This window comes from Branchiostoma lanceolatum, chromosome 14 (genome assembly GCF_035083965.1).
Source record: "Branchiostoma lanceolatum isolate klBraLanc5 chromosome 14, klBraLanc5.hap2, whole genome shotgun sequence".
Classification (NCBI taxonomy): Eukaryota; Metazoa; Chordata; class Leptocardii; order Amphioxiformes; family Branchiostomatidae; genus Branchiostoma; species Branchiostoma lanceolatum.
In genome coordinates, this window is record NC_089735.1 from 8,114,919 (window position 1) to 8,142,019 (window position 27,101).

Here is a 27,101-nt window from a genome sequence, read left to right on the forward strand (position 1 = left end):
AAACGTCTAAAGCCTCCGTAGTGACCGCTGGCTAAAAAAAATCGTGCTTAGATTTTTTTGAGCCAGCGGTCACTACGGAGGCTTGTACTCAGGCTAGAAGGAGCAGCGATGAGAAGAAGAAATGTGATAAGAAAACGGTTAGTTGGAAAAGAAAATAGCCAGAAGGAGTCTGCAACGGAGGCTAAGTCTAGCCGAGATTGTAGCTTGCGTAACGTTTATAGGGCGTTATGTAACGTACGTCAATTGTAACGTTATGTAACCAAGGAGGTTCTATATGTATATCTAAGTTCTAGTGGTTTCTTCTCTCTTTTTAGAACACATGGCGACATAATTACATACTCCGTCCATTACATAAACATTTGTGCATGACATCAGGTATTTAAAAGTACCCTGCTTTGATACTGTCTTACATCTCTTGTCAAGCTGAATTGATTTGAACCGAGTCTGACGCTCGTTTTCATACAATATACAGTCTAGTAAGAAATGCATTTCAACTTCCATATCCACACTGTTCATCATACAGTATCTAATCTGAATATCGCAGACCCTGAATGATAGGAAATTCTTTTCACCTTATATTTTCTTTCAGAAAATGCCATAAAATGCCCCTAAAATGCCCTCCGGTCCGGCTTCTTGGAAATGCATTTTTTTCTTTTTATTCTGACAGCTGGCGAGATGACACGCAAAGGAAGAATTTAAGGAACGCTTTCATTGTGCTTTAATGACTCAAACCACCATGGACTCCAGCCGCTAATCTCCAAGCAGATCCACGCCGGGCGCGAAAATCGTAGTATGCTAGCCAGAGAAGGTCCAGTCAGCCAGAGAGGGTTCAGGCGCGAAAATCGTAGTATGCTAGCCAGAGAAGGTCCAGTCAGCCAGAGAGGGTTCATCAGCCCGCCGGATATATAATGTCCTTGCATTAGCAATAACATCACTTATCTTGCCATCTTGTCCAACCAACATAACGTCCAATAAATCAAGTGTTATGAATGAGTTAATGTTGTTATCGTGGTAGTTGGAATGTGTTAGATCTAACACTGCGATGTTACACGCCTAATCTTGTCTCGTCTTACCGCCGGGGATAATCAATACTCATATACTGTCCAAACGTGTGGCTATTTTTCCCTCGTCCTGTGGTTACAAGTCAACAAATAAAAATAAACGCTACACATCTAATTGTCGTTCAAACATCAACAACGAGTTATGAAAGTGAGGAACATGTAACTAAAACAGCTTTTATCGATATTTTTTTCTTTACAATTACTCGGTCAACGTCATGAAAGTTAGATACACGAGCTTGAACTTGCTGCTGAACAACAAATTGCTAACCAATCAAATGGCACGAACAAATGCAAACTAGCACATAAGGCGGAAGCTGATTGGTCAAATGTGAAGAATAGGCGTCAAAGGTTATGAAAAGGCGGGAAAACCCCTGACAGGATCAGACGACAGCTAACTGCTCCCAGATAGAGTCGCACAGGCGGCTCGGTGTGAAGACTGTCTGCTTGCCGCCCCGAGCCCTGTACTGTGTGCGACCCCAGCACCAAATGGTCCTCAAGGTTCGTAGCATTCAGGTGAGCCAACGCTGTCTGCATGATATCGCTTTGGACGTTACAATCTGACGTTGTCTGACACTTTGTTATGATGATTTCATACGGCCGTTCTAGGCTGTTCTCGGAGGCCCCGATTTGAGTAGGGGCCATGCCGGACTGTCAACAACATTTTCTGTCACGCTTTCATTCACATGCTATGTAAACATGTATTTCTGTGTTTGCCTTACGCCTTGACTTGTCTCAGTTCCTCACCACTGCCGCTGAATACGAAATACCACCGTCGGCACGCTGTGTGTAGAGGTAAAATTCGTCGGTGCCAGGGCAGCAAGTTCAGGGCAGTGCCTTAGAGGGGCGAATCCGGTGTGGAGTTACTGTGCCCCGGGGGAATATGTGGCAACTTGCTTTCACACTTTCAAACACGAGGAACTGAAGCTGGTGTGGTCACAGACGAAGCTGGTGGCCACGCTACTTACTAGTAACAATATTACAATCGCAGACACCCATGTAACATGGGCGTCTGCGATTGTTTTTACACGTTCCAACAAGCATAGCCGCTCTTCCACTGGCATGACTGTAGAATCTAACTAACGTTTAGTAACGTTGGTAGTAAAAAGAAAGCGCAAGTCACCGCTCTCACAGTTATGAATTTACTACTTGTGTCATCGTGTGGGGAAAAGGGAGAGATCAACTGTTTTGAATAACATGGCCACCAGCCTCTCCCAATGATTCAGAATTTGCCCGGGGAACTGTGGTGCTAGCTATTAAACAATGGCCAAGGAAACTCGACTGAAGCCATGGGAGTCTGCGCCGTCTGTGGCAAATCACCCGGCCTGGCACGGGCGTGTCCCTTGGGCATGTCCTCGGCGCGGCTGGCATCCATGTCGGCTTTATCGACAAAATCTTAAATAGAATAAAAAAGTTTTCCAAGCTCACGCCCCTGTCTCAAACAGCCTCCAGTTTATAACAAAGAGTGGCTAGGGAAACTTGACCAAATCTGGCCACCAACATCTGCTTGGGGATTTGGCTTTTCGGAAGTTCACCGACGACAACTATGGTCTCGAGTTCAAATCATACTGAGATGTCTAATTTCTCAAGATTTGAAAGTTGTGAGTTGAAGATTAAGATTGACCAAGAAGAGTGACCTTCTTGGGTTGACCATGCAGATTTTTCTTCAGGAATAGTAGGGGGGGAAGGGGAATGAGTTCACCCTGTGTGATGTTTGAATGATAAACAGTGTAACATGATAACTACTGTCAGGGTCAGTCATGGTTCAGTGTGTTCCCCCATACTTTTTCTTTCTTTGCATTAGCCCATAACCTCCTTGATTAGCCCTAGTCCTCAGCTTAGCAGCAGTCCTGTCAGTATTGAATTAATGAATGAATGAATGACCTTTATCCTGGTGACCTTTATTGTAGGTTTCTGCTCTTATTACCCATCAGGAAGCTGCTATACAGCACTGAGGTTAGCGTTATATGGTTTGCTGACTGAATGAGTGAATACACAGTTATATGCTGACTAATACCCATGGTGGCTGTATAGCAAGGGCCTGGAACCTGCCATTCTGTGCTATGTGACCTCAGAACCACAACTGCCCCAGGTGCGACCATTGAACCACTCACACAACCGGAAAGAACCCCTTTTCAACAAGTGGGGTGGGATCTTTAATGTGCTCAAGATGTGGTACTCCTCAAACACGGGACTTCCATTTAACATCCTATCTGTGGGGCATCCCCTACCTGAAGCTAGGTAATTTCGCAGTAAGGAGAAAATGGAGTATTGGCGGTAGCCCTTCAGTCACATATTGTACAACAATGGAATTACCCATGGTTCTGTTCACATGATGTGTAAACTTGTATTCCTATGTTAGCCCTGCATCTTGACTTGTCACAGTAAGTTCCTCACCACTGCCACTGAATACAAAATTTCACCATCTGTCAGTGTTAAGCTAAAGTTCGTCAGTGCAAGTGCAGAGACCAGTCGAATCCGGTGTTGAGTTACTGTGCCCCAGGTGGAAATGTGAGAACTTCCAAACACGATAGACTGAAGCTGGTGGTCATGGATGAAGCTGGTGGTCATGCTACATAACATGGGTGGCTGCGATTCTTTTTCTGCACTCACAACCATAGCCCCTCTCCCACTGGCATGGCTGAATTAGAATTTAGTAAACGAAAACATGAGTTAGGGGACACAATTGTTGTGCGTGTGATGCTTGTGTCATCATGTGGGGAAAGGGAGAGAACAACCGCTTTGAATAACATGACCACCATCCTCCCCCATGGCTGTAGTGCTAATACAGTAATAGTGGCGGAGAAAACTTGACTGAAACCATGGGAGAGTGTCTGTGCAGTTTTTGACATTATCACCTGGCCGGGCACAGGCAGGCCCCTTGGGCATGTTCTGCAGCTGGCATCCATATCAGCTTTATCTGTAGAATCTTTTTTTAAAAAGTTTTAACCTTTAGCACACTTTAGCTTTACAGTGAAGTGGTCAACCGCGAAAACCATGAACATAAAGCCACCGCAAGAATGTCAAGAATTGCAGTAGCTTGCCACAACTCAGGAAAGAAGCATGCATGACTTCTTGTACCTGTCATCCCACAATGAGTTGTTATTTTTCAGGGTTTCACTTTCAGCAGGTTTGAGTTGCAATGTGAGAAGGTAGGGACAGGATGTAGAGATATAACAACACTTCCTGGGAGTGGGACTGGGAGTAAAGTCAACCTGAAGACAATTGGGGGTCCCCTCAGCTAAGCACATACTTCACATGTCTAGATTTCTGCCCTGCAAATTCTATTACAATTTTGATGCAGAAAGAGGCCTTAATCAACACTCTTGGGAACGAAAATAGTTGCATTACCAAATTTGACCTGATATTTGATAGAGGAGTAGAAGAGCCTCCAGCCAGGAAGGAACTGAAGAATTCCAGTTTGGGCTGGTCTTTATTGATCATGTTGATCTTATCCTGAGCATTTCTTGTTGTTCTCTGAATTTTTAACATCAAAGACCCCATTCAGACTATGACTTTGAATCTGGCTAGGTTTAGATTTGGGTTAATCTTGTCAGATTGGTTGGGGATCATGACATCATAGTTGATCATAAACCTCCAGGTTTAAGGGGTCATCATGACCATGACCTGTTCCATCCTTTGTTTTGTTGGATTGAATCAGAGAAAGTTGACTTAAAAAAAAGGAGTCTAATGTTGCAACTTTTTTCTCCAGTTCCTATTCCACATCAGTAGTATCCCACAAAGCAGCACAAGTCTGATTTGATCAAAGAAATGGTTGTGATGTGCATTTCAAACATTATTCGAGCTCTTCAGACAGGCTTACTCTGTAATAAAAACAAACCACACGTTTGTTTGTTTGGACATATGTTTGTTTGGACATATGATCGTTACTGGGAAAATCCAATTTAGGTTTGCTTACATAGCAAAACAGTATTTGGCAAACACTTAATTGTAAGGAGGTGATGAACAATTTGATAAGATGTATCCAGTAATAGTATTGATTATACTGCTGCGGGGGTCCCTCACACAGGTGGGCTACAGTCGACTTGTCTTTCCATGCCAGGCGGCTCTGCCCAGCAGATCCACGCTTGTGAGGCCACACACACCGATGATGACTTTGAACAGTGTGATTGGTTGTCTACATGCAGATGAGAGGGATAATGGTTTATCATAAAATGACAACCATAGCAGCACCAGGCTGAATTGCAGTTATGTACATATTCAATATTCAAACTTGTGTTGATGTGTTGTCTTGGCTCATTTTCTATTGTTCAAGCGCTCTCACCACAGTTTAGACAATCATGGAAAAGACACACAGCCTCAAAGATTGTCTCATGACACTTCAAAACAGTCAACCACAGTTAACTATAAAACCACCCAATAAATTCTGCTATGAGATCAACAGGCCTAGGTAATTAACCAACATTAGGGGCAAAAACTTTTCACATAGTGACCTTTTCAGCCCATATTGGTGCCATGTTTGCCAAGTACATCTGCACTTTGTCCCTAGTAATGTACTGGTTTCCATGTTGAAATGGACTTGGCTGTAGTTGGTTTACACAGATCCAATTTCGAGAACAGTCCTGACATCGCTTGGGCATTGCTGGTCCAGTAAGTTGCTTGAGTAACTGTGATCTTCTGTATCTTACTACCTGGATGTCTATTACCAATCCTTGCTATTACCAACCTTCACCAAGATAGTTCTGGCATTGCACTGACTGGTGAGGATACTTTCTGTGCTTTAAGGAACAGCCTATTTGCTGTGGAACTGGGACAATAAACTTAAGTCAGATTAACATAAAGTTTTGGGCCAATGTAAATCTCAGAAGTTGATCTGTATTTTCCCCAATCTAGTGGATAAAATCTTAACATCACCCAAATTATTATTAGAAGAAGAACTTTATTGCGCAACAATTGTAGCTGGTACAATGTATGGCAACTTACGTGCATGATAATTAAGCTATTGCTAATTGTTGACAGATATAGAGAACTAATATTTATCCAAGTGTGAGGGAATAGATAATTTCGCCCTTGGTGCATGTATGTTATGTTAATGTGTACCCATTCAATGCTGATGACCTAATGAATCAGTCATTACTGGCATCAACATCAGAATAGAGGGTGTAGGTATCAATTGTCTGCCAGGTGTTCTTGAGCATTGTCTGGGTCTTTATAATTGTAGATTAAAGACAATTGTTTCTAAAATGAAAGAGATGTGGTAAAGAAGTAGTCATACTATTCAATTAGAAACTGTCTACTTGTATCTCCAATTTCAGTCTAGTTCACAGGAAGTAGAGCACCATTATAAAACAGACAATTGTCACTGTCCACACAACTGGCTTTGACCTAGGAGGTTTTGACCTACTTAAGTTTCACAGAGCAGCATTTGTTTTACCAATGGCATCATATATATATATAAAACCCCCTTGACTTCCTTGGTTTTACATTGTTGATTTAATGGAGCAAGGACTATATAATGTCCTTGAATGGAGGGAGTGTCTGAGGAGTATCTAAATACCGGAACTCTTTGTAACCTAATTGCGCCCAAACAGCTGACCTATAGAATTAAAGGTGTGGTCATCCATTGTCTGACAGGTGCTATCTGTTTTGTCTGGGTCTTTGTCAAAGAGAATTGCATCCAAGATCAAAGAGTTGTGATAGATAAGTGATAATATGGTTCAATGAGAAACTGTCTTCACTTACAGTCTGGCTCATAGAAACCTTAGTACAGTTAATGCCGACAATGGAGTCTGTTGTCCACACACCTGGCTTTGACATGTATATATTTGCATGGCAGCATTTGTTTTACCTGGTTGGTTCAATGCTGTGAGTGTCTAAATACCTGAACTCTGTGTTACCTAATTGTGCCGCGCCCGAACAGCTGCCCTGTTTGAGGTCACACCTGCCAGGTCACCTGGCCAGGTGTATCTGAAAGGAGTCACCTACGAGGCAGGCACATGATGGACATTTTTCCCCTCTTCATGCCAAATTGCATGTAGTCAGACGATTTTCCAACATTTTGGTAATTTGCATGTATGGACTTAACTTTTGCTGAAATGTTGATGTTGACATGCTGATAAACTGTTGCAAGAGGTTAGATAGCCTGCTTGGCTGTTGAAAAAGCATATAGTGCAATGGTTGTAACCCCTGCCGCATACATAATTAGTTTATATATGATAAGTAGGAGGTTGTGTGATTGGGTATGAGTAAGAATGATTGGTTAGACTGTACTATGTCGATGAAAACGTCTGCATGCATGAATGAATGAATGAATAGAGTCGTGCGCTTGGTTTGAATGCCCCAGTTGGAGTTCAAGCAGACATTGAGGTGTGTTTTATTTCTAGTTACAGTAGCTGCTGTAGTGTAATTTAGCTTAGTTATTCCCGAAGGTACTTCTGTAATAACAGCTTGTGCTAGTCAACACTTATAGGTATTTGGTGTCTTCTCTTATTCTCTGTATAAGTCTGAGAACATGGGGTCGGATAAGGTAAATGAGAAAAATAGAATAGGTAAGATTGTATTCAGTTGGTAACTTGAGTTACACAATACAGCCATGCAGGGCCACAATTTATTTGTAACCTGGCTTGGTGTGTGTTGCCTTGTATTTAACCCTACCCAAGACCCACCGATAGAGACATATACTGTAGTGTATGCTATAGATTTAGGGATTACTTTAAGCCAACAGTTTTTTCAATGTACTTTGGGTAAACTATTGATGAATTAACAGAATTGCACTTATAAAGGGTTTTCCTACAATGATGGGTGATTTGGAAATTACGTTCGAAGCCTTGGCCTTTGTGATCAACTGAAAACATCAGTCGCCTGTGAATGTGATGAGGAAATGTACAATGTGACCAGATTAACTGTTGGCAAGAGGCTAGTGTTTTCTGGAGATGCATGCAATTATCAGGACTTGTAAGTTGCAGATCGCATTCACAAATATGTATTTTTTAGAGGTAGACAATTTTTTGTCAATTCTATGCTGTCAGATTCTTGTTGTTTTATTTGTTTCCCCATTTTACCCCTCCTCCCCAATACCATCCAGTCTATTTGTAGATACATAACCATAATGTAGTTAAGTCTTCTGTATAAACTAATATTCTTGGGTCCTCCAAAAATTCAAAGTACATTTGTATTGACCAGTAAGATCCATCCTGGTCTATCCCTTCTTAGAGTGCTGACATGAGAATGAATGAAAGAGAAGAACAATAGCAGAGTGTCGACGAAGGTTAGACATACAGGTAATAAGATATGCCAAATAACAGTTACTCAAGCAAATGCATATGATTTTCCAAAATCATATCCAGTAACTGTTAGCAGAGTGATGTGCCACAGCCTGGAAATGTTATACAAACATGCCCAGACTACTTACAGAGTGCATGATTAGTTATTGCACAGATCAATCAAGTGAGGTATTTTGTTCAGTTTGAGCATGGGAGGAAATATGTAATATAACCACAGCATGGCATATTTCTCATTTTATACAACAACAGTACAAGTCTTGGATCAGATCGGCATCAGATCGTGCTACTAGAAAATAACAAACGTTTCATACTTTCCATCTGTACCGTTACCTGTTTTTGTGTTCAGACTCTCAGAGTGTATTCAGAAAAATTCTAGTATGGAAGATTGACAATGTAAACTGTCATGCTTTCTATGGTTTGATATTTAGTGTAACGTTTATGAAGGTTAGATATTTAATGTTGCTAGTATTTAGTAGCCTGAAGCCTTGTTGGCGGAGAAGCGACTGTTGGGAGCGCACCAAAACTAAGAAGGCTGGACTCAAGGCAAGGTATTCAGGAAATTACACGTCATGTGTCAGCAGTATTTGCGCTGATAAGGTTGTGCGAGCACTGACTGTGTTTATTTATCCAGACTGTAGGTGTGAGCTATGGAGGGGTACAGAGTACCACGGTGTCCACCGGGTGACTACTGCATCCCAAAGGTGAAGAGGACCGGTACTGATGGTAAGTATACTATTTATCCAAAGATGATTTGCATATAACTTTTTACGTCTTAGTTTGCAACCTAGCTTGGCTTTTCCCAAGCTGGGTGCTAAACCTATTCATCAAGTAGACAGGAAGGAAAGGGCTATGGGAATGGCCATTAGTCCAATTAGTTGGTAACTCGGAGACCCTGGTTCAAGTCCCGGGGTCAGAACACGGGGTGAGAACACCTTGGATGGGGCTGCACTGTCTTTCGGAGGGGAATAGAATGGGAGTCCCATGTTCGAGGAGATGCACATTAAAGGGGAAGGGCTAGCAACCCATCCCTGTAATAATATACCCTGCTACAGAAACACAGGCACTGCAATGGTCTGAACGAACAAATAACATTTCTGACTGTTATTGCAGGCCCCCTCACTCCAGTGCGACCAGGGTCCAGAGAGGAGCTGGACATTCTCAAGATTGTCAAAAGGAGCTTCCTGAATGAAAACTTCTCAAGTCAGTATGGGGTGAAGAAAATCTCTCTGGTTAACAATGCGGAGTTGGAAAGAGGTTTGTTTTTGTTTTGTGTATCAAAAATTTGTGCTGCACCACCAAGTTCACTTCCATTGTGCGGGATTTTCAGCATAGAATTTTCCACAATGACAATTCATCAGATAACTGGATATACTGTAAGTCTTGTTATGTTATAACTGGGACGTAAAAACGTTTGATACAGGTGTTCCGGCAATAACTTCAGTTATCACACAGGGTTCTGCTTTTATCACACAGGCTTCGATAGAATATTTAGAATGCATTTTGAGTGCGGCGGTTGCGCCGCTGTCGAAATTTTGAATGCCAGATTCAAATACACCTTGTTGTATTCTATATATGTAAATATTCTCTGTGTTTTTAAGTCCCACTTTTTTTCTTCGGTGACAACTTGCACTAGGTCACAGCACTCATAACTTGGGTAAACATTTTTTGTCTTCAATTGTGTACAATTGTAACTATTATCTGTTGTAACTGTTATCTCAACTGTTAATTTTGATTCAATATATATGCTTCTTGTTCTAACAGCTGGTTAAGATAGTCTCCATTGTGTATCATAGTATTTTTCAATTTATTTATTTCATTTTGATTAAGGCTGTTTAAACTGGCTTGCTTGGAATTTGTTTTCCTCATGGATGCCTCCTATGTCATAATTGCAAGAGACCTTGATATGTTTTTGAGCACCCATACCTCCTACAGAACTCATAATGTTGAACAATACAACAGTACCCATGTGTAATTTTTGCTGTCAACCATGGCAGGAAATTGGAAGATGAAAGAAATTCCTGAAAAAGAATTACTCAGAATATATCCTCACTATGTGCTCCCTGGCATGATCACTAATAATGGCTGTGTGGACTCATGAAAAGAAATGAAGAACACCACCTGTGAAATCTGACATCAACAATAATATAGGACTAAGTAGCTGCCATTTTGGAATGTTTCATACGTCACTAGGCTATGGCATTTCCCCATTCTTTGATTGCCGTAAACCTTGAGATCATTTGAAGGGGTGTGCTTTCCTTGGCATATTGCATGGCCCTGATGAGCAATGATGAACTTAAATATGTGAAGGGAAGCAAGGTATTGAATACAAATTTTAGGTTGATGCTTGTGCTTGTTTCTATACAAAATTATTGAGCTTCTTACTATTCTTGTGTTGTGTAGACTTCAGCAGTAAACGCCAGGAGATGAAAGAACATGGAAGGGATGTGACAGAGAAATACCTCTTTTCTACATCTGGTGGGACCGAAGCGTTTATAAAGGCAAGTATTGGTTGTGCAACCCAACATTGTAAACCTCTAGGCATGTGCCCAGTCATTGTTGAGACAGGCTAAATGGAAGTGTTGAACTTTCCAGGGTTTGGGATTCTAAAAGTGTTATTTCAGAATTGAGAATTAAAGAACACACAGAACTAAGCCAAGTCCATTGGACAGAAAAGGAACTACATCGTTACTATAAAGAATAGATGATTGAGTAAGGTTGTAACATTGTGAGATCATTTCTGATCAATTTGTTATATCTTTAACTTTTAGGGAAAGACTGCAGTGCCGTCACAGGGAAGAAGTGTGCTTGGTGATAGCACTAAAGGAGTGTACTTGAAGAAAAATGCTGACGTATGTTTGAGGTGCCAGGTGGCCTATCATCGCACAAAAACCAGACTCTTGATCTACAAGGTGAGAGCTTATTGATGTCCTGACAGTTGTTCTAACCATTATATGGTTTTCCAGTTTGGATAATGCATCATTTATTCCACAGTACTTGAGATGGGTTTCCACAAAAGTGGATCAATAATTTTTCTTTCCAATGCCTGAAAAAAAAGAAGTAAAAATTGATAAAAGTAGGTCATAGATAAATGTTTTAATCCATCACTGCTAATCATCTTCCATAAATATAACAAGGCAATCAGAGATGACAGACTTCATCCCCTTTATGTAATTAGAAGTGCACACATGCACAAGCAGACATGCTTCATAGGAAATTAACTCCCATAGACAGGGGTGATGTGTAAGAACCTCTACAAGAATTGAAATGGGAATGGAACAGGAGAGTAGGCATAAAGGTGCAGGACTCATTGGCTCACTACGACTGGAGTCCAGGCCCTTAACTGCCTACCTACTTACCTAGTCCCCTGACCTCTGGGTCGTTGGGGGGACAAGGTAGCAAGGAAGATGGACATCTGTCTCCGGGCCCTTAACAAAGAGTGCTTATTTTTACTGTACTATATACTGAAAATAAAGCTGCCAAAAACAGATATACATTACCTGCCTGGGAAGACAATCTTTAGTTTAAAGGTGACCTTGCACTTCTATGTCACCCCCTCTACCTTGTTTATGTTGTAAATTGTGATATTAACTTATCCTATCTTGGTGTGAAACTTACGAGATTTAAATGTTACAGGTCATGTTAGGGCGAGTCCTTGCAGTAGCACCCAACAGCAGGCCAGACCCTGACCCCAACCATGACTGCCACGTGTCCAGGCAACCTCCCAGACTGACAGACAAGTACTGGGACCAGTACCTCAAAACGCAGGTAAGAGCACTTGTAATAGGACATAGATTCTGTTTTTACAAAAAGCAGGTTAATGAACCCCTGGGTAAGTCAGTGAAGTCCCAACATACCATATATCATTATCAACATTTTGTCCGTCTGTATCATTTCAATCCAGTGTCCTATAAATCCTTCTTTTTTCATTGGGACTTAATTTCGCTGTTAAGGGAAAATAGTTTTCAGTGTTTTAACTAATTTGAGGTTGCGTTGCGGGTTTTGTCTGCTTTAAGGTTGTTGTTATAACATATATATTAACAGTTCAGTCGTAGTAATACAAAGATCACTACTCCTTGCTAGTCTCCATCCTCTTGATAACTATGATGAATCTTTAATAAAAGTTTAAATCTTACCACAGTTTTACAATGACAAGTTTATCCACATTGTTGGAAAATACACTAAGTCTTGTATTAGTAAGAGTATGCAAATAAACTGTGGAGCTTGCATAGTTTTATTCTGTGCTTTTTTTGTCAGACTGTTAAACAGAGAAGTAAAGTAAAGGATCTTTTGTTGACTTTCTGTTCCAGGTGTACCTGTATGAATATAATGATGAAGGACTGCCAGTTAAGAGACCACGACAAGTCCTTCCATATGCAGCAGTCACACTTGTAGATACAACATCAACAGATGAAGAGCAAAGTGACCAACTCACCGTCCATCGAGTTGTTGAGGGATTCCCCATGTTAGAACCTGTGAGTGTGACACTTGATCATAGAAAACCAGTGGAACCACTTTGTCCAAAATCAACAACTTGTGTTCCATCACCATTTTCAAGTGTCATAAGAAAGACACAATGTGAAGTTTGGAGGAAGAAGGTTGCAGTTCTCAAAGGTAAACACACACCAACTGCAGCTGTAACACATCCCAAACAAGTAGGAACTGAAGACAAAATTCATTCCAGATCAGTGATTGAGACTGAAACCAAACACAAGAAAACTGCAACACCACCAAAACAAAATGGCACCCAAGACAACATACATTCAATATCAATAATTGACAGCGCAACCGACCACAAGGAAAGTGTAACACCTCCAAAAGATAAAAGCACTCAAAACAAAGTACAATCCACCGCAGGGACTTTTGCAACCAACCACAAGAAAACTGTGTGTCTTACTTCTGTCAAAGGAAAAAAACACAGCTCATCAGAAACAAAGAAACACCTGTTTGCAAAACCAGATAGGAAGATATTGGTCAAGAAAAAGAAGAAGAAAGGCAAAGCCACACTTGCCACCAAAGAGAGCATGTCTGTTTCTACACACACCAAAGATGTGACAAGTGGCTGTGGTAAACCAGCTGAACAAAATAATCTGGATTCTGAGACAGCTGTCAACATCATGGATAGAGTGAAAGACCCAAAGCTGGCCAGGAGAAGAAAGCCAGTGGACTTTATCTACAACGAATACCAAAGTTCATCAGTTGTGTCTCCAAAACCCCTATCCTGGGAGAAGAAGAAGAGGAACAACAGGCAAAAGGAAGAACTGTTCCTATCATCTCCATCAGGAGTTGATGAAATTGAAATAAGATCTGCAGTAGTGGTGCTGGAGCACCTGGACCATCAGACCATAGTGTCTGATAAGTTGCCTCCCTCCTATGCTAGTGGAAGGAGAGAAAGCACAAGTTCAGAAAGCAGTGGGTTGTCGGAGGAGTTCCTGACCCTGGACATCTGGACAGAAAAGGATTGTATTAGAACTACAAGTCTTGCTCCTGAAGCTAACCCTAGAGCGTCAAAGTCAGATGATATTTCTGAAGATAGGGAGGAAGAATCTGAAACACCAATGGTGCAGTCCCTTGATGTGCAAGTATCTGACCCTGTCCAGAGAAATTTCCTCACTATTGCAGCTGAACCAAACAGCAGTCACGATGGTGAAGTAAGTAGACACTCTCCTGTCATGTCTGAGGCTTTAGGTTCTACTTCTTCGGATGCTTCCCAAGATAGGGAGCAAGAATCCGAAACACAGACCGTGATATCCCTTAATGTGCAAGTGCCCGAACCTGTCCAGAGAAATTACCTCACTACGGCAGCTGAATCAAATAGCATTCACTATGGTGATGATGAAGCCAGTGTGCCCTCCCCTGGCTTGTCTGAGGCTTTAGGTTTCACTTCGTTGGATACCTCTCAAGATAGGGAGCAAGAATCCGAAACACAGACCGTGATATACCTTGATGTGCAAGTGCCTGAACCTGTCCAGAGAAATTTCCTCACTATGGTAGCTGAACCAATCAGCATGCATAGTGGCAAAGTCAGTGCACCCTCTCCAGGTGTGTCCGAGGCTTTAGGTTCTACTTCTTCTGATACTTCCCAAGATAGGGAGCAAGAATCTGAAACACAGACCTTATCCGTTAATGTGCAAGTGCCTGACCTTGTCCACAATTCGGCAGCTGAGTCAAACAGCAGTTACGGTGGTGAAGACGGTGCACTGTCTCCTTGCGCGTCTCAGGCCTCAGGATGTACTGCTGATGACAAGTTGCCTTCTGAAGATGAGGGAAGTGAAGTGGACAATGACAGTGTGCTTGACCATGGGTTGGAGGTCATCGAAGGCTTGGGGAGGTCTTTGGACTTAATGGACTTTCACTCACTCAATGAAGAGGATAGCATAAGTGATGCTACAGAGCATGAGATAGAGTCCATTCCTCAACAGGAAGATGGCATGCAGGAGGAGCCCCATGATAAGGAGGACAACAACTGTGATATCTGTGCAGAGGAGGCTGTTTATGCTGATAAGGACCATGTGGCTGAACAAGATGGCATGGACGATTGCATAACAACATGTCAGGCTACCATCAAGGAAGAGAGAGATACTTGGAGTTGTAGATTTGAGGCCCAGGTTGATACTGAGAACAAAGATTGTGACTTTACTTCTAGAGAGCGAATGGACCTCACCATGCAGGTAGAGCAAGTCTGGGGAGACCCCTTTGTTCCTGACTCTCCATCATCAGAATTATCAGACATTGACATCTTCTCCCTAGATGCAGAACTACCTGAGCATCTAGTGGATGAGTTAAATTTCTTTGAAGAAACTGAAGAAAGTGACGAGCAGGTAGCACTAGATTATACTATTCCCTCCACCAGTGAAGATGCCCATGGAGATTTGAATGGGAATGAGCCTAGAGAAGGAGCTGAAGAACTGGGGATAAAAGTTGACGGAAGTGGTGTGGAATCAGAGGTTGCAACTGTGCTCAACTGTGATCAAGCAACAACAGACTCAAGGCAGCTATCTATGGGTGAAAAGGATGAATTGCCACTGTCTCAAGATGCAAATTCCTCTGTGGCAGACTCCCAATCAGTTGCAGAAGATATTGTGGAGAGACATGTAAACTCAGAACTCAAAGCTGAGGAAATGGTTTCTGTCAAGATGGAACCTGTGGAATCTTACATGGATTCCAAAGTATTGAAACTGAAAGAAGATGAGAAGCAACTCAAACTGAAGTTACAACAACTGCGGGATGAACGAAAAAGGTATGAAGCTGAAACTGGCAATGCCAAAAGTGCTGCTGCTGAAGAATTTTCAAACCATCAATCTAGTCCTTATGACCCCCCAAACTGTGAATCTGAATATCATGTCTCCTCCTCTGACCAAGGCACAGAAATGATTGTAATGGGGACAAAAGCAGTTGAAAGTGGTCAGCAAGGTATGAAGAAAAGCGACAAAATAATCAGCACAGAATTTGTGAAAGAAGAAAGGGAGGAAGACTCAAGTACATCTTCAAGGGATTCTGTGTCAAGTGACCAGTGTGCTGTGGACCAGGAAAGTGTAACATTGTCAGAGCCAGCCGGTGCGCCCAAAACCAATGGTGCTCAAGAAACCTTGAATTCCTGTGAGAACAAGAATGAAGAGAAAGTATCCAATGAACTTCATTATGAAGATGATACCAGCAGCTCAAATACAGGTAAAGATCACAATCTCAACATTGTCACAAAAGTGGCTTCTGGTGACAATGTTATTGATACTCTGCAATGCAGTGCTCTGAAGGAGAAACTAAGCCTTACTGACAGACTTAGGCAGTTGAGGTGTACTGAGCTGTCCTTGTCACTCGACACAATGCAATCTCCCGATGAATTCTCATCAACTGTCCAAAGAGATTCTTCTCCACTACAGCCTGCTATAGCATCTTCATCAAAAGATGAGAGGAGGATCAACACAACATCTTCATCAAAGGGCGAAATAAAGGTCTACACATTGGCTGATACATATCAAGTGCCAACTAACAAAATGTTGACCAAGATGGGGTTGACAAAGCTTGACAGAGAAGTCAGTAAGCAACAATGGAAAGAAAAGAGAGAGTCCTGGAAGCTGGAAGCAAAGTCCAGTGGACGGGCTCCATTCAACAGCAGACGGGTGGACCAGTCTGCTATAGACCATCAGATTGATGGCAGTGTCGAGAGTTGTCAAATAAAAAAGCAGGATGGAAAAGCTGATAACAATGGAGAACCATGCAGCCGTGACAAGCTTGCTTCTGATTCGTCAAGTATGGGCAGTGTGCTGCTACAGGATGCTGTGGTACAAAGGCAATGGGACAACTGGAGAAGGCAAAACAAAAAGAAGAGCAAAAGGTGGAAGGACAGTAAGAAGCTGCAGAGAAAACTGAAGCACCAAAGTAGAAGTGCACATTCATTTACATGCAAAAGCAAGACTTGGAAAAAGAGGTATCCAAACTCAAGTAGTGGAGAGAAAAAGTCTAAACCAAGGGAGGACAGACAGGAAATGTTGGTCAGAGAAGGAGACAAAATGCAGTGTCCTCCACAGAAAAGGAAAGCTGATGTATCTTCAGAGGGTTTAGGCAATAAGCCAAAAAGGCAAAGACGTGAGATGAAGTCTTTTCCAACCAAAAGGGAAAAAGTAGCTTCAACAAATGTGAATGCAGAGGCCAGGAAAACAGAAGTAAGAGTTAAGAATAAGAAGGATTGCTCTACTGATTCTAGGGCACAGAATTCGAAGGAACGCAAAACAGGCATGGCTACAAAACCGGAAGGGAGGTCTTCAGTGTGCGAGGTACAGAGCTGCAGAAGTTCAGTTCCCAGTTCTCGACCCATGCCAACAACAGAAGTCACCAATGATGAGAAGTCACAAAAAGAGACTCTGCAAGTCAAGGATAGCAGCTTTCAACCAACATTCAGTGCCCAAGCAGAGCTCTCAGCAGACAAATTGTCACAAGAAGATACAGAAGAAGTCAAGACTGGTAGTTCTGTGATCCTTGAGCAGCTCTACAGAGACATGCAGGTAAAACTGAAGGACGTCACAACTGCTGCAGAAAGAGAGCGTCTCCTCCTGGCCATGAAAGTACTCCAAGAGTCAGGAGGGACTGAAATCAAGGACATATCATCTGGCAATGGTTCACAGGACATTCGTGAAACAGATGAAATAGAACCATCCAAAGAAGCTGTTGAATTACAGCAACCTTTGTGTATAGGTGATTCTCATGGGCCATATACTAATGATCTGAGCAAAGAAGAGACATCAGCTCAATCTAGGGAGATGGTCCAGACAGATTCCTGTCAGAGTTTAGACAAAGACCTCCCCGACCAAGGGACTGCAAGCAGTGAACTTGATGGAAAAGATGACTGTTACCCCATAGATATCGATACTTCTGCTGAAGAGAACATTGGGAAGCCTTTGCTAGATGACTATGACTCAGTGGACATGGACATCTCAGAAGATTCAACAAACCCTCACTTACTGGACAACTTCATGTTAGTAGACATGGATACCAGCATAGAAGAGACAAAACCTCACCAACAGGACAACATAGAAGGGGCTAAAGAACCAGAGTCACCGGAAAGCGTACAAGAGCAACAAGATGCACCTTATAGTCCTACATGGAATGGCTTTTTTGAAGACTCATGCGACTTTCAGATAAACCAAACTGAAAGTTTCCTTGACATGCCACCAGAAGTCGTCAGAGTATCTGTGCCCCATTCAGTGTCTTCAAACCTTTCAATTTCTGAAAAGGCGCTACTACAGGATGTGTTGGAGGTCCTGGGTGCAGAGACGCCACTGGTGGAGGTCCAGGGTGTAGAGACGCCACTGGTGGAGGTAGCGGGTATAGAGACACCACTGGAGTTGATGCAGGATGAAGATACGCCACTGTCAGATACACGGCGTGTCGAAACAACACAGGTGGAAACCCAGAGTGATGATTATCATCGTCAGGAGGGGACTCAGCCAATTGGACGCAAGGGTGATGATCTTTCCGAGACGGAAAAAGCAGAAGACAGAAAGACTCCCCCTATAGATGAGACGGCGTCATTCCTGATACAGCCCCCAGACTTTCTCAAAGAGTCAATCAGTGACCCTCATCTGTCAATCAAAGCTCTTTTATCTCCACCTCAAGACAGAAATGTGTCTGTCCCACAGCCAGCAATGTTGGGAAGAGATGGACATTTGATGACATTATCTTCAAAGATACCATCCCCTGGAAGTTCTCCTCACTCCCTTGTTGAGCCACTTGCGAATGAAAGCCAACATACATCTGTAATGGGGAAGAAGACACAAAACAGTCCTATGTTTCATGAACACAAGCTTCTTCGGCCAAAGCGACTCCCATCTGGGGATGTGTACGTGAACCCCATTGAAATACCCCTTGAATGCAGCGAAGGAAATCCAGAAGATCCGCGAACAAAACCAAACTCAATCAAGACCTTTGAATTGGAAGTCCTTCACTGGAAGAGCCATCCCAGTCCAGCTAAGAGACGGAGACGTGAATCTGCACCCCAAACCCGGCCAGCTTCAACTACCCTTTCATCACCCAAAACAGATTTTCCCTCTCATTCACCAGTATCTGATGATACTGGGGAAGCTACTCCACTACTTGTACAAACAGTTGGTCAACAACTGTTGAAGTCTCTGCAGAACTCTTTGAGGAGTCATTCAGGTGAGGCATCTAAACCTAATCACCAAGAGCACAGGTCAAGGAATGTCTCCCAAATTTCAAGGGATCCAAGAATCAGGAAGAGACGCCAGTCCGAGCCAAACAACACAAAAGGCAGTAGTAGTGGAGAAGAGTCATTAGTGGAAGTAAGGAGGCAGATCCTCAAGGATCTGAGGGACCAAGTCAGTAAACTCAACAAGAGGGGCACACTTGTGGAGAGCGATAGTGAAGGAAGAGAGCAGCCTGCCGCTGAAACAATGCACCATGGGATCCAACAAACAGGATCCTTAAGCCCATTCAGCAGCACCAAGTCAGTCAGTGAAGAAGTGAACACCACATCTAAGAATAGAGACCAACATGCAGATTCTGACATGAAAGAAGGAGTAATTGTCTCCAAGGAAGAAGCCAAGGGTAGCAATCTGTTACGGAAGAAGATGAAAAGAAAGACAGCACCTGGAAAAGATATCTCTTCCAAGAAGCAAAAATATGACCACCCGAAGCTTTGTGCAGCTGATCTGCTGACGTCTTCTCAAACTTCATCTGGTGACTTGGAAGTCAGAGGTCTCCCATCAAAGCCTAGGCACTGCAGTTCTCCTAAGCCTGTAACATCTTCAGATAAAACATCTTCCTTGGCAAGGAAGAGTACTAGTGTAGTTGTAAAGCAAAGAACAAAACAGGAAAGAAAAGAGATGGGAAGAGATCAAATGAACCACAAAGATTGTCATACCAGACAACACACTAATCCCAAACATGGTCATGTCAGAAAGAGCACTGATGGCAAAAAGTCCTGTGGTAAGAGAGAGACTCCAGGGGATGAACAAGAGGGATCAGGAACCCTGAAGATGTCAGCCAGACGGCAGCAGAATATGAAACTGGACAACCGGGTTGTGACAGATGAATTGTGCTTGTCAGAGGATGTTGACAGAGGGATAATACAGACAACTCACATTGGTGAGGACTGCAGTGAGGAGCCGGAAACATTGGTTGAGGAACAGGAAGAAAGGAAGGCACATGAAGAGCTTTTGAATAATGAACATGGCACAATTGATGCCGGCAATGCCTTTCAAGAAGACAGTATGTTGGTCGATGCCCACCCTGGGCAGAATGAGAATGTCCAACAGCAAGGAGAAAATGCCATCTCGCTGAGCTTAGCCAATCCCTTGAAAACTGACAGTCATCTTGCAAGTATGAATCCAGACTGTACATCTTTAAACTTGAAAAACTACCCTTTGCTTACGACAAAGGAAAAAGGGGGAAAATGTCTGAATCAAAAAGAGACCCTCGTTTACTACCAGAAGAGACTACGAGACCTGGGCGAACAGCGCAATACTCTGTCATCCATTGCACCTAGTATTGACCCCGGTTGTTTGAAAGACAGTCTGGTTTCTTTAGAGCGGGAGATGCTGGAAGCAAAAGTCTGTATTTACAGCATGAGATGTCTAGATATTTTTCAGAGAAGGAGGAGTGGAATTTGCAGATGGCTTTCTAAGCGTGATTCGTCTGTACAGAATGAGATTTTACTCTTGAAACAGAAGATAAAGAAGATCAAGGTGTCTCCTCAGGATCCTGTGATAGAAATGATGGAGAGAAAGTTGGAACACTTGTATGACCAAAGAACAGAAATGTTGATGAGCTGGTTCAGAGAAAAACTCTTTGGGATTGAATCACTATCTGCGAGAGGCCTCCGGAACACCCTAAACCATCTCCTTACCATCTGGCATAACTGGGAAGAGAAAGACATCAACCAGCTCATGATGATTCATCTGGAGAAAGTCATCAAGAAAGCTAAGATTGCCCTGAAGCTGAAGCAGGTAGACACTGTTAACTTGACACCAGACACACCATGTCAAGATAAGAGCTGTGATCCAGAACAAGAGCTTTCTATACAAGCAGAAGTTGCTTTGGAGGCTAATGGGGCAGATCAGAATGAAATCAATCCTTCATCATGTATAGGTCACTCCAGGAAGGATACTGTTACCATGGATTGTATTATGACAGGTACACTTTGTAGAGATAAGCAAGAGAATACCTCATCCTCAGAAGATTGCATCCCCTCAAAGTTTCAGGCTATTGATGGACAAAGACCAAGCTGCTGTATTCCCTCCAGACTTGCTGGCTTGGAGATACAAGAGCCCTCCGCTATTTCAGAAGACAGTGCTCCCATAGACAGCATACCGATGACACCAGGAACACCAGTTCTTGATGAGCCAGAGGAACCAGTCACATGGGATGGGAAATTCTATGCAGTCATCCTACCAACCCAACCTGTGAGTAAGTTCCCTTTGCAATATTACAATACTTCTCTATAACTATAAGCTTTTATGTGGTATGGAGGTATGGACAGAATCGTGTGTCTCTTATTGCTGTATTCATTGCATGAAGGGATCTGGTGTTAGATTGTTCATAGTCTAACAAAGTTCTTTCTGTGTCAGGAGGCGACAGAGGAACCACAGGCAGAAGTTACTTCCACCCAGAGTGAAATTGTCTCCAGTGACAGCAAAAGCTCCAAGCCAGGTTAGTCAAGTATATTTTCCCTTGATGTCCTTTTTTTCCTCAGAAATGTTACTAGGGCCCTTCTGTAGCTTGAGGTAGTACTATACAGAATAGTTTGATTGTAATTGTATAGTAAGTGTATTGATTCGATCATTCATTCATCGCTGAAGTACATGGCAGCGTCCTCAGAAAAGGATGCTGAATTGCGTACATTAGGCGTATTACATTTAACAAATCTAACTTAAATTCAAACAACTAGTACTATTCAAAATCTAGAAACAAGAAAAAGATAACGTATTGTACGAGGAATTAGAAACCAAATACAGAAATTCTTATTGTACAATGATAAAAGAAGAAACAATGTCTAACATCAAACTGTAAACTAAATTGTATCATTTCCAGTCATCTATCTATAGTCGTCTGGGCATGTAGGGTGCATGCACTCCCCTATACATGATGTGTATGTCCTTACAGCTATTTAGGCACAAAGTAAACCATTTTATTCACTATTTTGCATCTGAATGGTATGAAATGTGTAAATGTGTAGATGATAAGAAGTGGAAGTGACATCCCCTTTATTGACCTTAATGAATGTAATCTGTACAGAGGGTTGTGGTGCTGATGCAGATCCCACAGTCCCAGCACCACCTCTAGAGGCAACTGGAAGTCAAGGGACTCCTTCTGTGTCAAATCAGCAAGAAGAGCAACTGGAAACTGGTGAGGAAACAAGTACTGCTGCTTCAGACGTCAACACAACCAACGAGTCATCACCTTCAACTGAGGAGACAAAGGAAGGGGGAAGAAGGCAAGACGTGTTGGACTCAAGTGTCTTGTCTGAAGATGGGAAAACAAATGATGCGGGGACAAGCGAGAAGTGTTTCAAAGGCAAGAGACGTGATAGAAGAAGAAGAAGGTCAGTTGTTTTTTTCTGACTTAATCTTAGGCCACACCAATTTAATTTGTTGGTTCTCGGAATCGCTGCTCCTATTTTTCACTGAATTGGAAAAAAATTAAAATTTGATATCGCCAGAATCCCCATTCACAAAATCATCTCCCAAATAAACGTAATTCCCCTCAAAATCCGCCCGGTACGTCCTTATCTTAGACGGCACGTTTCTTATTGTTTTTTAAAATTGGGGACATTGCTTACCGGGATCCCACTAGAATTAAAAGTTGAGGTTTTTCCCGGGTATTTTTGCTTGTAATTCGCTTTTTTTTCGGCCTATAGCGCCGTTGATTTCCACGCTGCTATGGCGGCCTTTGTGAAATCCTGGCGGCACTTGTAACATATCGGTCGATCTCGCTACAAAGTAAATGTTGTTATTGAGGGAAAATAAGACGCCACTTTGAAATTTTGAAATTCAATTTTCATACAAATAAGAAAGGAATTGATTACATAAAATGTGCCATGGAAGACTGAAAACTTGCATAATACTGTCATTCTTTATCTTATGTAAGCCTCTATCTTGACCGGACACTTTTTGGGAAGTTTTTTTTTTCGCCCTGTCGCTTAAATTTTTTTCTGAAAAAATCAGAGAACCAACAAATTAAATTGGTGTGGCCCTATCTATAAATTAATAATATAAACATTTATATTATAATGGATACTTATTTTGTGACATGTGAAACGAAATTATTCAGCATCACCAATCCTGCCATTCCAGCATTCCAGTTTAGATTTTGCGCCAGGGTATGTGGAATCAAGGCAAACAACGAATGAACCAGGCCCGACTGCTACAAATGATCCTGGTGATTTTAAGACCTTCCAATCCCTGCTGTAGTCCTAATAATGTGCATGCACAACCTTGTTTAACCTTCAATCTGCTACGGTAGCCATTTGGTACCATGTTTTAGGGTCAGTAACAGGAAGGTTAGTCTGTAGTTGCTGTAGCTTTTTGTTTGTTTCTAGATCCTAGACATTAAACTAAATAGTGTACATTTTAGACGTATCTTTTTTGTCTCCAGTGTAGCTGTATTTGATATGTTGTAGATCTTGATGTACAGTACTTTTAGTGATACCTGCTAGGCATTTGTAGTTTGTGGTTTGTACATAGTCAAATGTCCCTTTGGAATTGCTTCTCATAAGCTAGATTTTGTCATCTTTTTTGTTGTTTACAGCCTGAGAGAGTCTACCATAATGATTTGTACACATAGATTTAAAATTCCAGTATGGTCTGATTCAGTAGTCATGACTGCATTTTTTCCCCTTTTGTTCAGGAGAGAACTAGAAAGAATGGAGGTGCAAAGAAACTACCAAGGTAACCAGAACAACAACACACTCAACTGTAACCAGGTTGATGGATGTTACAACCAAGCTAATAATATGCTGAGCAGACAAGGCAACTCAATGTGCAACCAACAAAATGGAAACACATACCAGAGCTGTTTCAACAATAGACAACATTGTAACCAAGCTTATGGACGCATGAACCAAGCTAATATGTTGTGCAGACAAGGCAACTCAATGTGCAACCAGCAAAACGGGAACGGCAGGACATGGGCAAGGGCTGGCAACACACACCAGCAGTACAGCAACCAACCTATGTTCAACAACTGTGCTACAAGGTTTAATGCCAGACAAGCTACAATGGGAAATATCCCATCCCTTTTGAACATGAGATGCTTGGACAATAACATGCACTGTGGCGGTGACCCAACCTTGTATGAATATATGAATAATATTGCAGATAGGATGAACCCTAGACTACGTATGAGCCAGTGTAACACAAGCCAGCGATGGAACATGGGCCAGTCAAACTGTCAACAGGGGTATAACTGTCACAGATATTGACATTAATCTATCAAATGTGGTGGCGTTGTATGGCAAAGTGGCTACCGCGAGTCAGGGAGGTTCCGGGGTCGAGTCCTGGCATTCCTGGCTAAACATTGTGTCCTTAAAAAGGGGATGAGACTACCTTTCCCTTTCTTACCCTTTGACTGTTGAGAATGAATACAGAGAAACATGGAATTAAGCACTGGAAAATGTATCAATTCCTGACAACAACTGTCAAACAGCATTGCTCAGTGCAAATCCAAGCCTTTTGCTGTAAAAAAAAATGTTGCAGGACAATCATAGGGCTGCTGCTTCTAAGTAGATGCCACATTGCCTGTGTTGTTTATATATTGGAGAGGAAGGCATGGTTTTGTACAAAAGCAACTGAGAACCAAGAAAGAACTGTTGCACAAAGATGTACATAGGTCAAGAGATAACATAGCTGGTCTGCAACAATTGTAAATTTTGTTATGTTGTATAATTTTTTTTTTGAAGAAATGTTTACTATTAAAGAGTATAATGTGTACTTAAATGTAACACACCGTAACAAGTAGAGTGATGGATATGTAGAACCCAAGTTGTTGCTTCTGCAGTTTTCTCTTCATAACAAAGAGAATCTCTGCTCTCTAATGTGTAGTAAATATCTCACTTGTGTTGGAAATCTCCTATGCAATAGATGAGTATGACGGTGATCTACATGTACTCCAGGACAAAATATCTTATGGAGAGCTTAACTCTGTATGGCCAGTATACCACACAACGTTTTATTATGTTCTGAGTGCAACACTCTTTAGTCAGTGTTAATCTGGATATTTATAACTTTAAACCAAAATGTTTAGATGTATCAGTATGTATTAATTTTCTAGTTCATCTACAGACATCTACGTATACATTGTATACAGAAGGTTCAGTGTTAGTGGTACGGAATATTTTTGTTTATTTTGATTAGTTGATTTTGTGTACTTTGTGTTGAAACCTGATGTTAAAGTGGTCAGTATTGTATCAAACATTGATCGGCATATGTTTGAAAAGTTGCATCTTATGTAACAGTGAATACTGTTTTCCTTTACTTTCAAACATTGTGTGACAAATTGTGCCAGTACAGGACTTTGGAGGATGCCAGTTTTTCCACTTTCCAAGGAATTGTGATGTTCATGGAAAACTGCAGCAGGACTCATTTATAGGTTGTTAGCTTGCAGGACATCAAGTAAAAATTGTCTATTTTGTTTTACTTTTATAGTGTGCCAGTACCAGTCTCTGGAACAGAAGGCTAAAACATGTTCTATTTTCTTATGTAAAGCCAAGAGAAGAAGCCACTTGGCTGGTATAGATGTGATAGAGTTGGTCATTGAAAGTTTTACTTTTTGAATAAAAGCCATCAAAAGATGTATGTTGTATGTACTATAATTCCTGGACTCTGGACTGGAGTACAATGCACCACCTCATATACCTCAAACGAAATTCCAAACATCAGCTGTGTCTTTGATTATTACAAAATATTCCATTCCCCTTGTTTGCACTAAGGCCATGTTGATATGATTATATGGATGACATTCGCGCACGCATATATTTTCGTCCGTTTCCACACAAAAAATGTGTTCAGCCATGCTGTAAATCATATTAAAAGCAGTTGGAACTGGGAAAATAAATTCTGTAAATTGCAAAAATGATATTTCAGAAAACGGATACTAATGTCATAGAATGCCAAAGTCAATTCCAGTGTCAAGGAGGAAGATGTGAAGAACAAAACTGAAGAATCTATTAATTGGTCTACCATACTCTGTTAATTTTGTTCATCCTTCCTGACCATGTAGATTTCATAATGATTTATTTGCACACTCAGCATCAGTTTTGGGGTTCCCAGAGGATGTCATCTATATAATCAAATCAAGGTGGTCTAAGTAGCGCAAATCACCCACAAGAATTTAAAACACATGTTACTATAATTATATTCCCCTTCCAGTGGGAAGGGGGATATACTGTTTTTGCTTGCCTGTTCTTCTTCTTCTGCCAAAAACCAAGTAGATGTGCGGTGGTAGCTCTACTAATGATGTTGCACAAAGTTATATGTACTATATGTAACATGGTACGGATGTTATATTTGAGATGTAGGTACCTAGAGGAAAGGTGAATACACCTGACAATAAATTATGCTAATGAGGACCTAATTTGCATAATCTTTGCATAAACTTCTATTTCCCTTACCGTAAAAGCTGTGGATGTCATCTTTGAGATGTAGGTACCTTTAGGAAAGGTGAATGCACCTGGACACAACTTATGCTAATGAGGACCTCATTTGCATAATTAATTCATAAACTTGTATTTCCCTTACCGTAAAAGCTGCAGATGTCATATTTGAGATGTAGGTACCTTTAGGAAAGGTGAACACACCTGGCCATAAATTATGCTAATGAGGACTTAATTTGCATAATTTTTGCATAAACTTGTATTTCCCTTGCCGTAAAAGCTACGGATGTCACATTTGAGTTGTGGGTACCTTTAGGAAAGATGAACACACCTGGCCATAAATTATGCTAATGAGGACCTCATGTGCATAATTTATGCATAAACTTGTATTTTCCTTACCGTAAAAGGTACGGATGTCACATTTGAGTTGTGGGTACCTGTAGGAAAGGCGAGCACACCTGGCCATAAATTATGCTAATGCGGACCTCATTTGCATAATTTTGGCATAAACTTGTATTTCCCTTACCATGAAAGCTACGGATGTCAGATTTGAGATGTAGGTACCTTTAAGCGAGGTCAACACACCTGGCAATGAATTATGCTAATGTGGACCTCATTTGCATAATTTATGCAAAAACTTGTATTTTCCTTACCGTAAAAGCTACGGATGTCATATTTGAGTTGTAGGTACCTTTAGGA

General features: G+C 41.6%; 1 protein-coding gene across 3 annotated transcripts; it reads left to right on the forward strand.

Annotated features, from left to right (window-relative positions):
- Positions 1-1,439: 1,439 nt before the first annotated feature.
- On the forward strand, positions 1,440-25,603 carry LOC136448152 (uncharacterized). Of its 3 annotated transcripts, none has more exons than XM_066447323.1 (10): positions 1,440-1,574; positions 8,934-9,025; positions 9,413-9,556; positions 10,703-10,800; positions 11,071-11,211; positions 11,936-12,067; positions 12,610-21,216; positions 21,382-21,463; positions 22,049-22,355; positions 23,107-23,136. In XM_066447323.1, exons 2-10 carry the CDS (start codon positions 8,950-8,952, stop codon positions 23,117-23,119), a joined length of 9,600 nt encoding a protein of 3,199 aa, XP_066303420.1. In that variant the 5' UTR covers positions 1,440-1,574; positions 8,934-8,949; the 3' UTR covers positions 23,120-23,136. The 3 variants fall into 3 exon arrangements, with proteins under 3 accessions (XP_066303420.1, XP_066303418.1, XP_066303419.1); XM_066447321.1 differs by lacking the exon at positions 23,107-23,136 and adding an exon at positions 23,660-25,603 and having other exon boundaries at positions 1,442-1,574; XM_066447322.1 differs by lacking the exon at positions 23,107-23,136 and adding an exon at positions 23,660-25,603 and having other exon boundaries at positions 1,444-1,559.
- Positions 25,604-27,101: the final 1,498 nt, after the last annotated feature.

Bases quoted from the DNA above. Each gene is read 5' to 3' on its own strand.
- LOC136448152 (XM_066447321.1), top strand. From the start codon at position 8,950: ATGGAGGGGTACAGAGTACCACGGTGTCCACCGGGTGACTACTGCATC. The intron at 9,026-9,412 runs GTAAGTATACTA...CTGTTATTGCAG, and splicing joins GAAGAGGACCGGTACTGATG to GCCCCCTCACTCCAGTGCGA. The intron at 12,068-12,609 runs GTAAGAGCACTT...TTTCTGTTCCAG, and splicing joins ACCAGTACCTCAAAACGCAG to GTGTACCTGTATGAATATAA.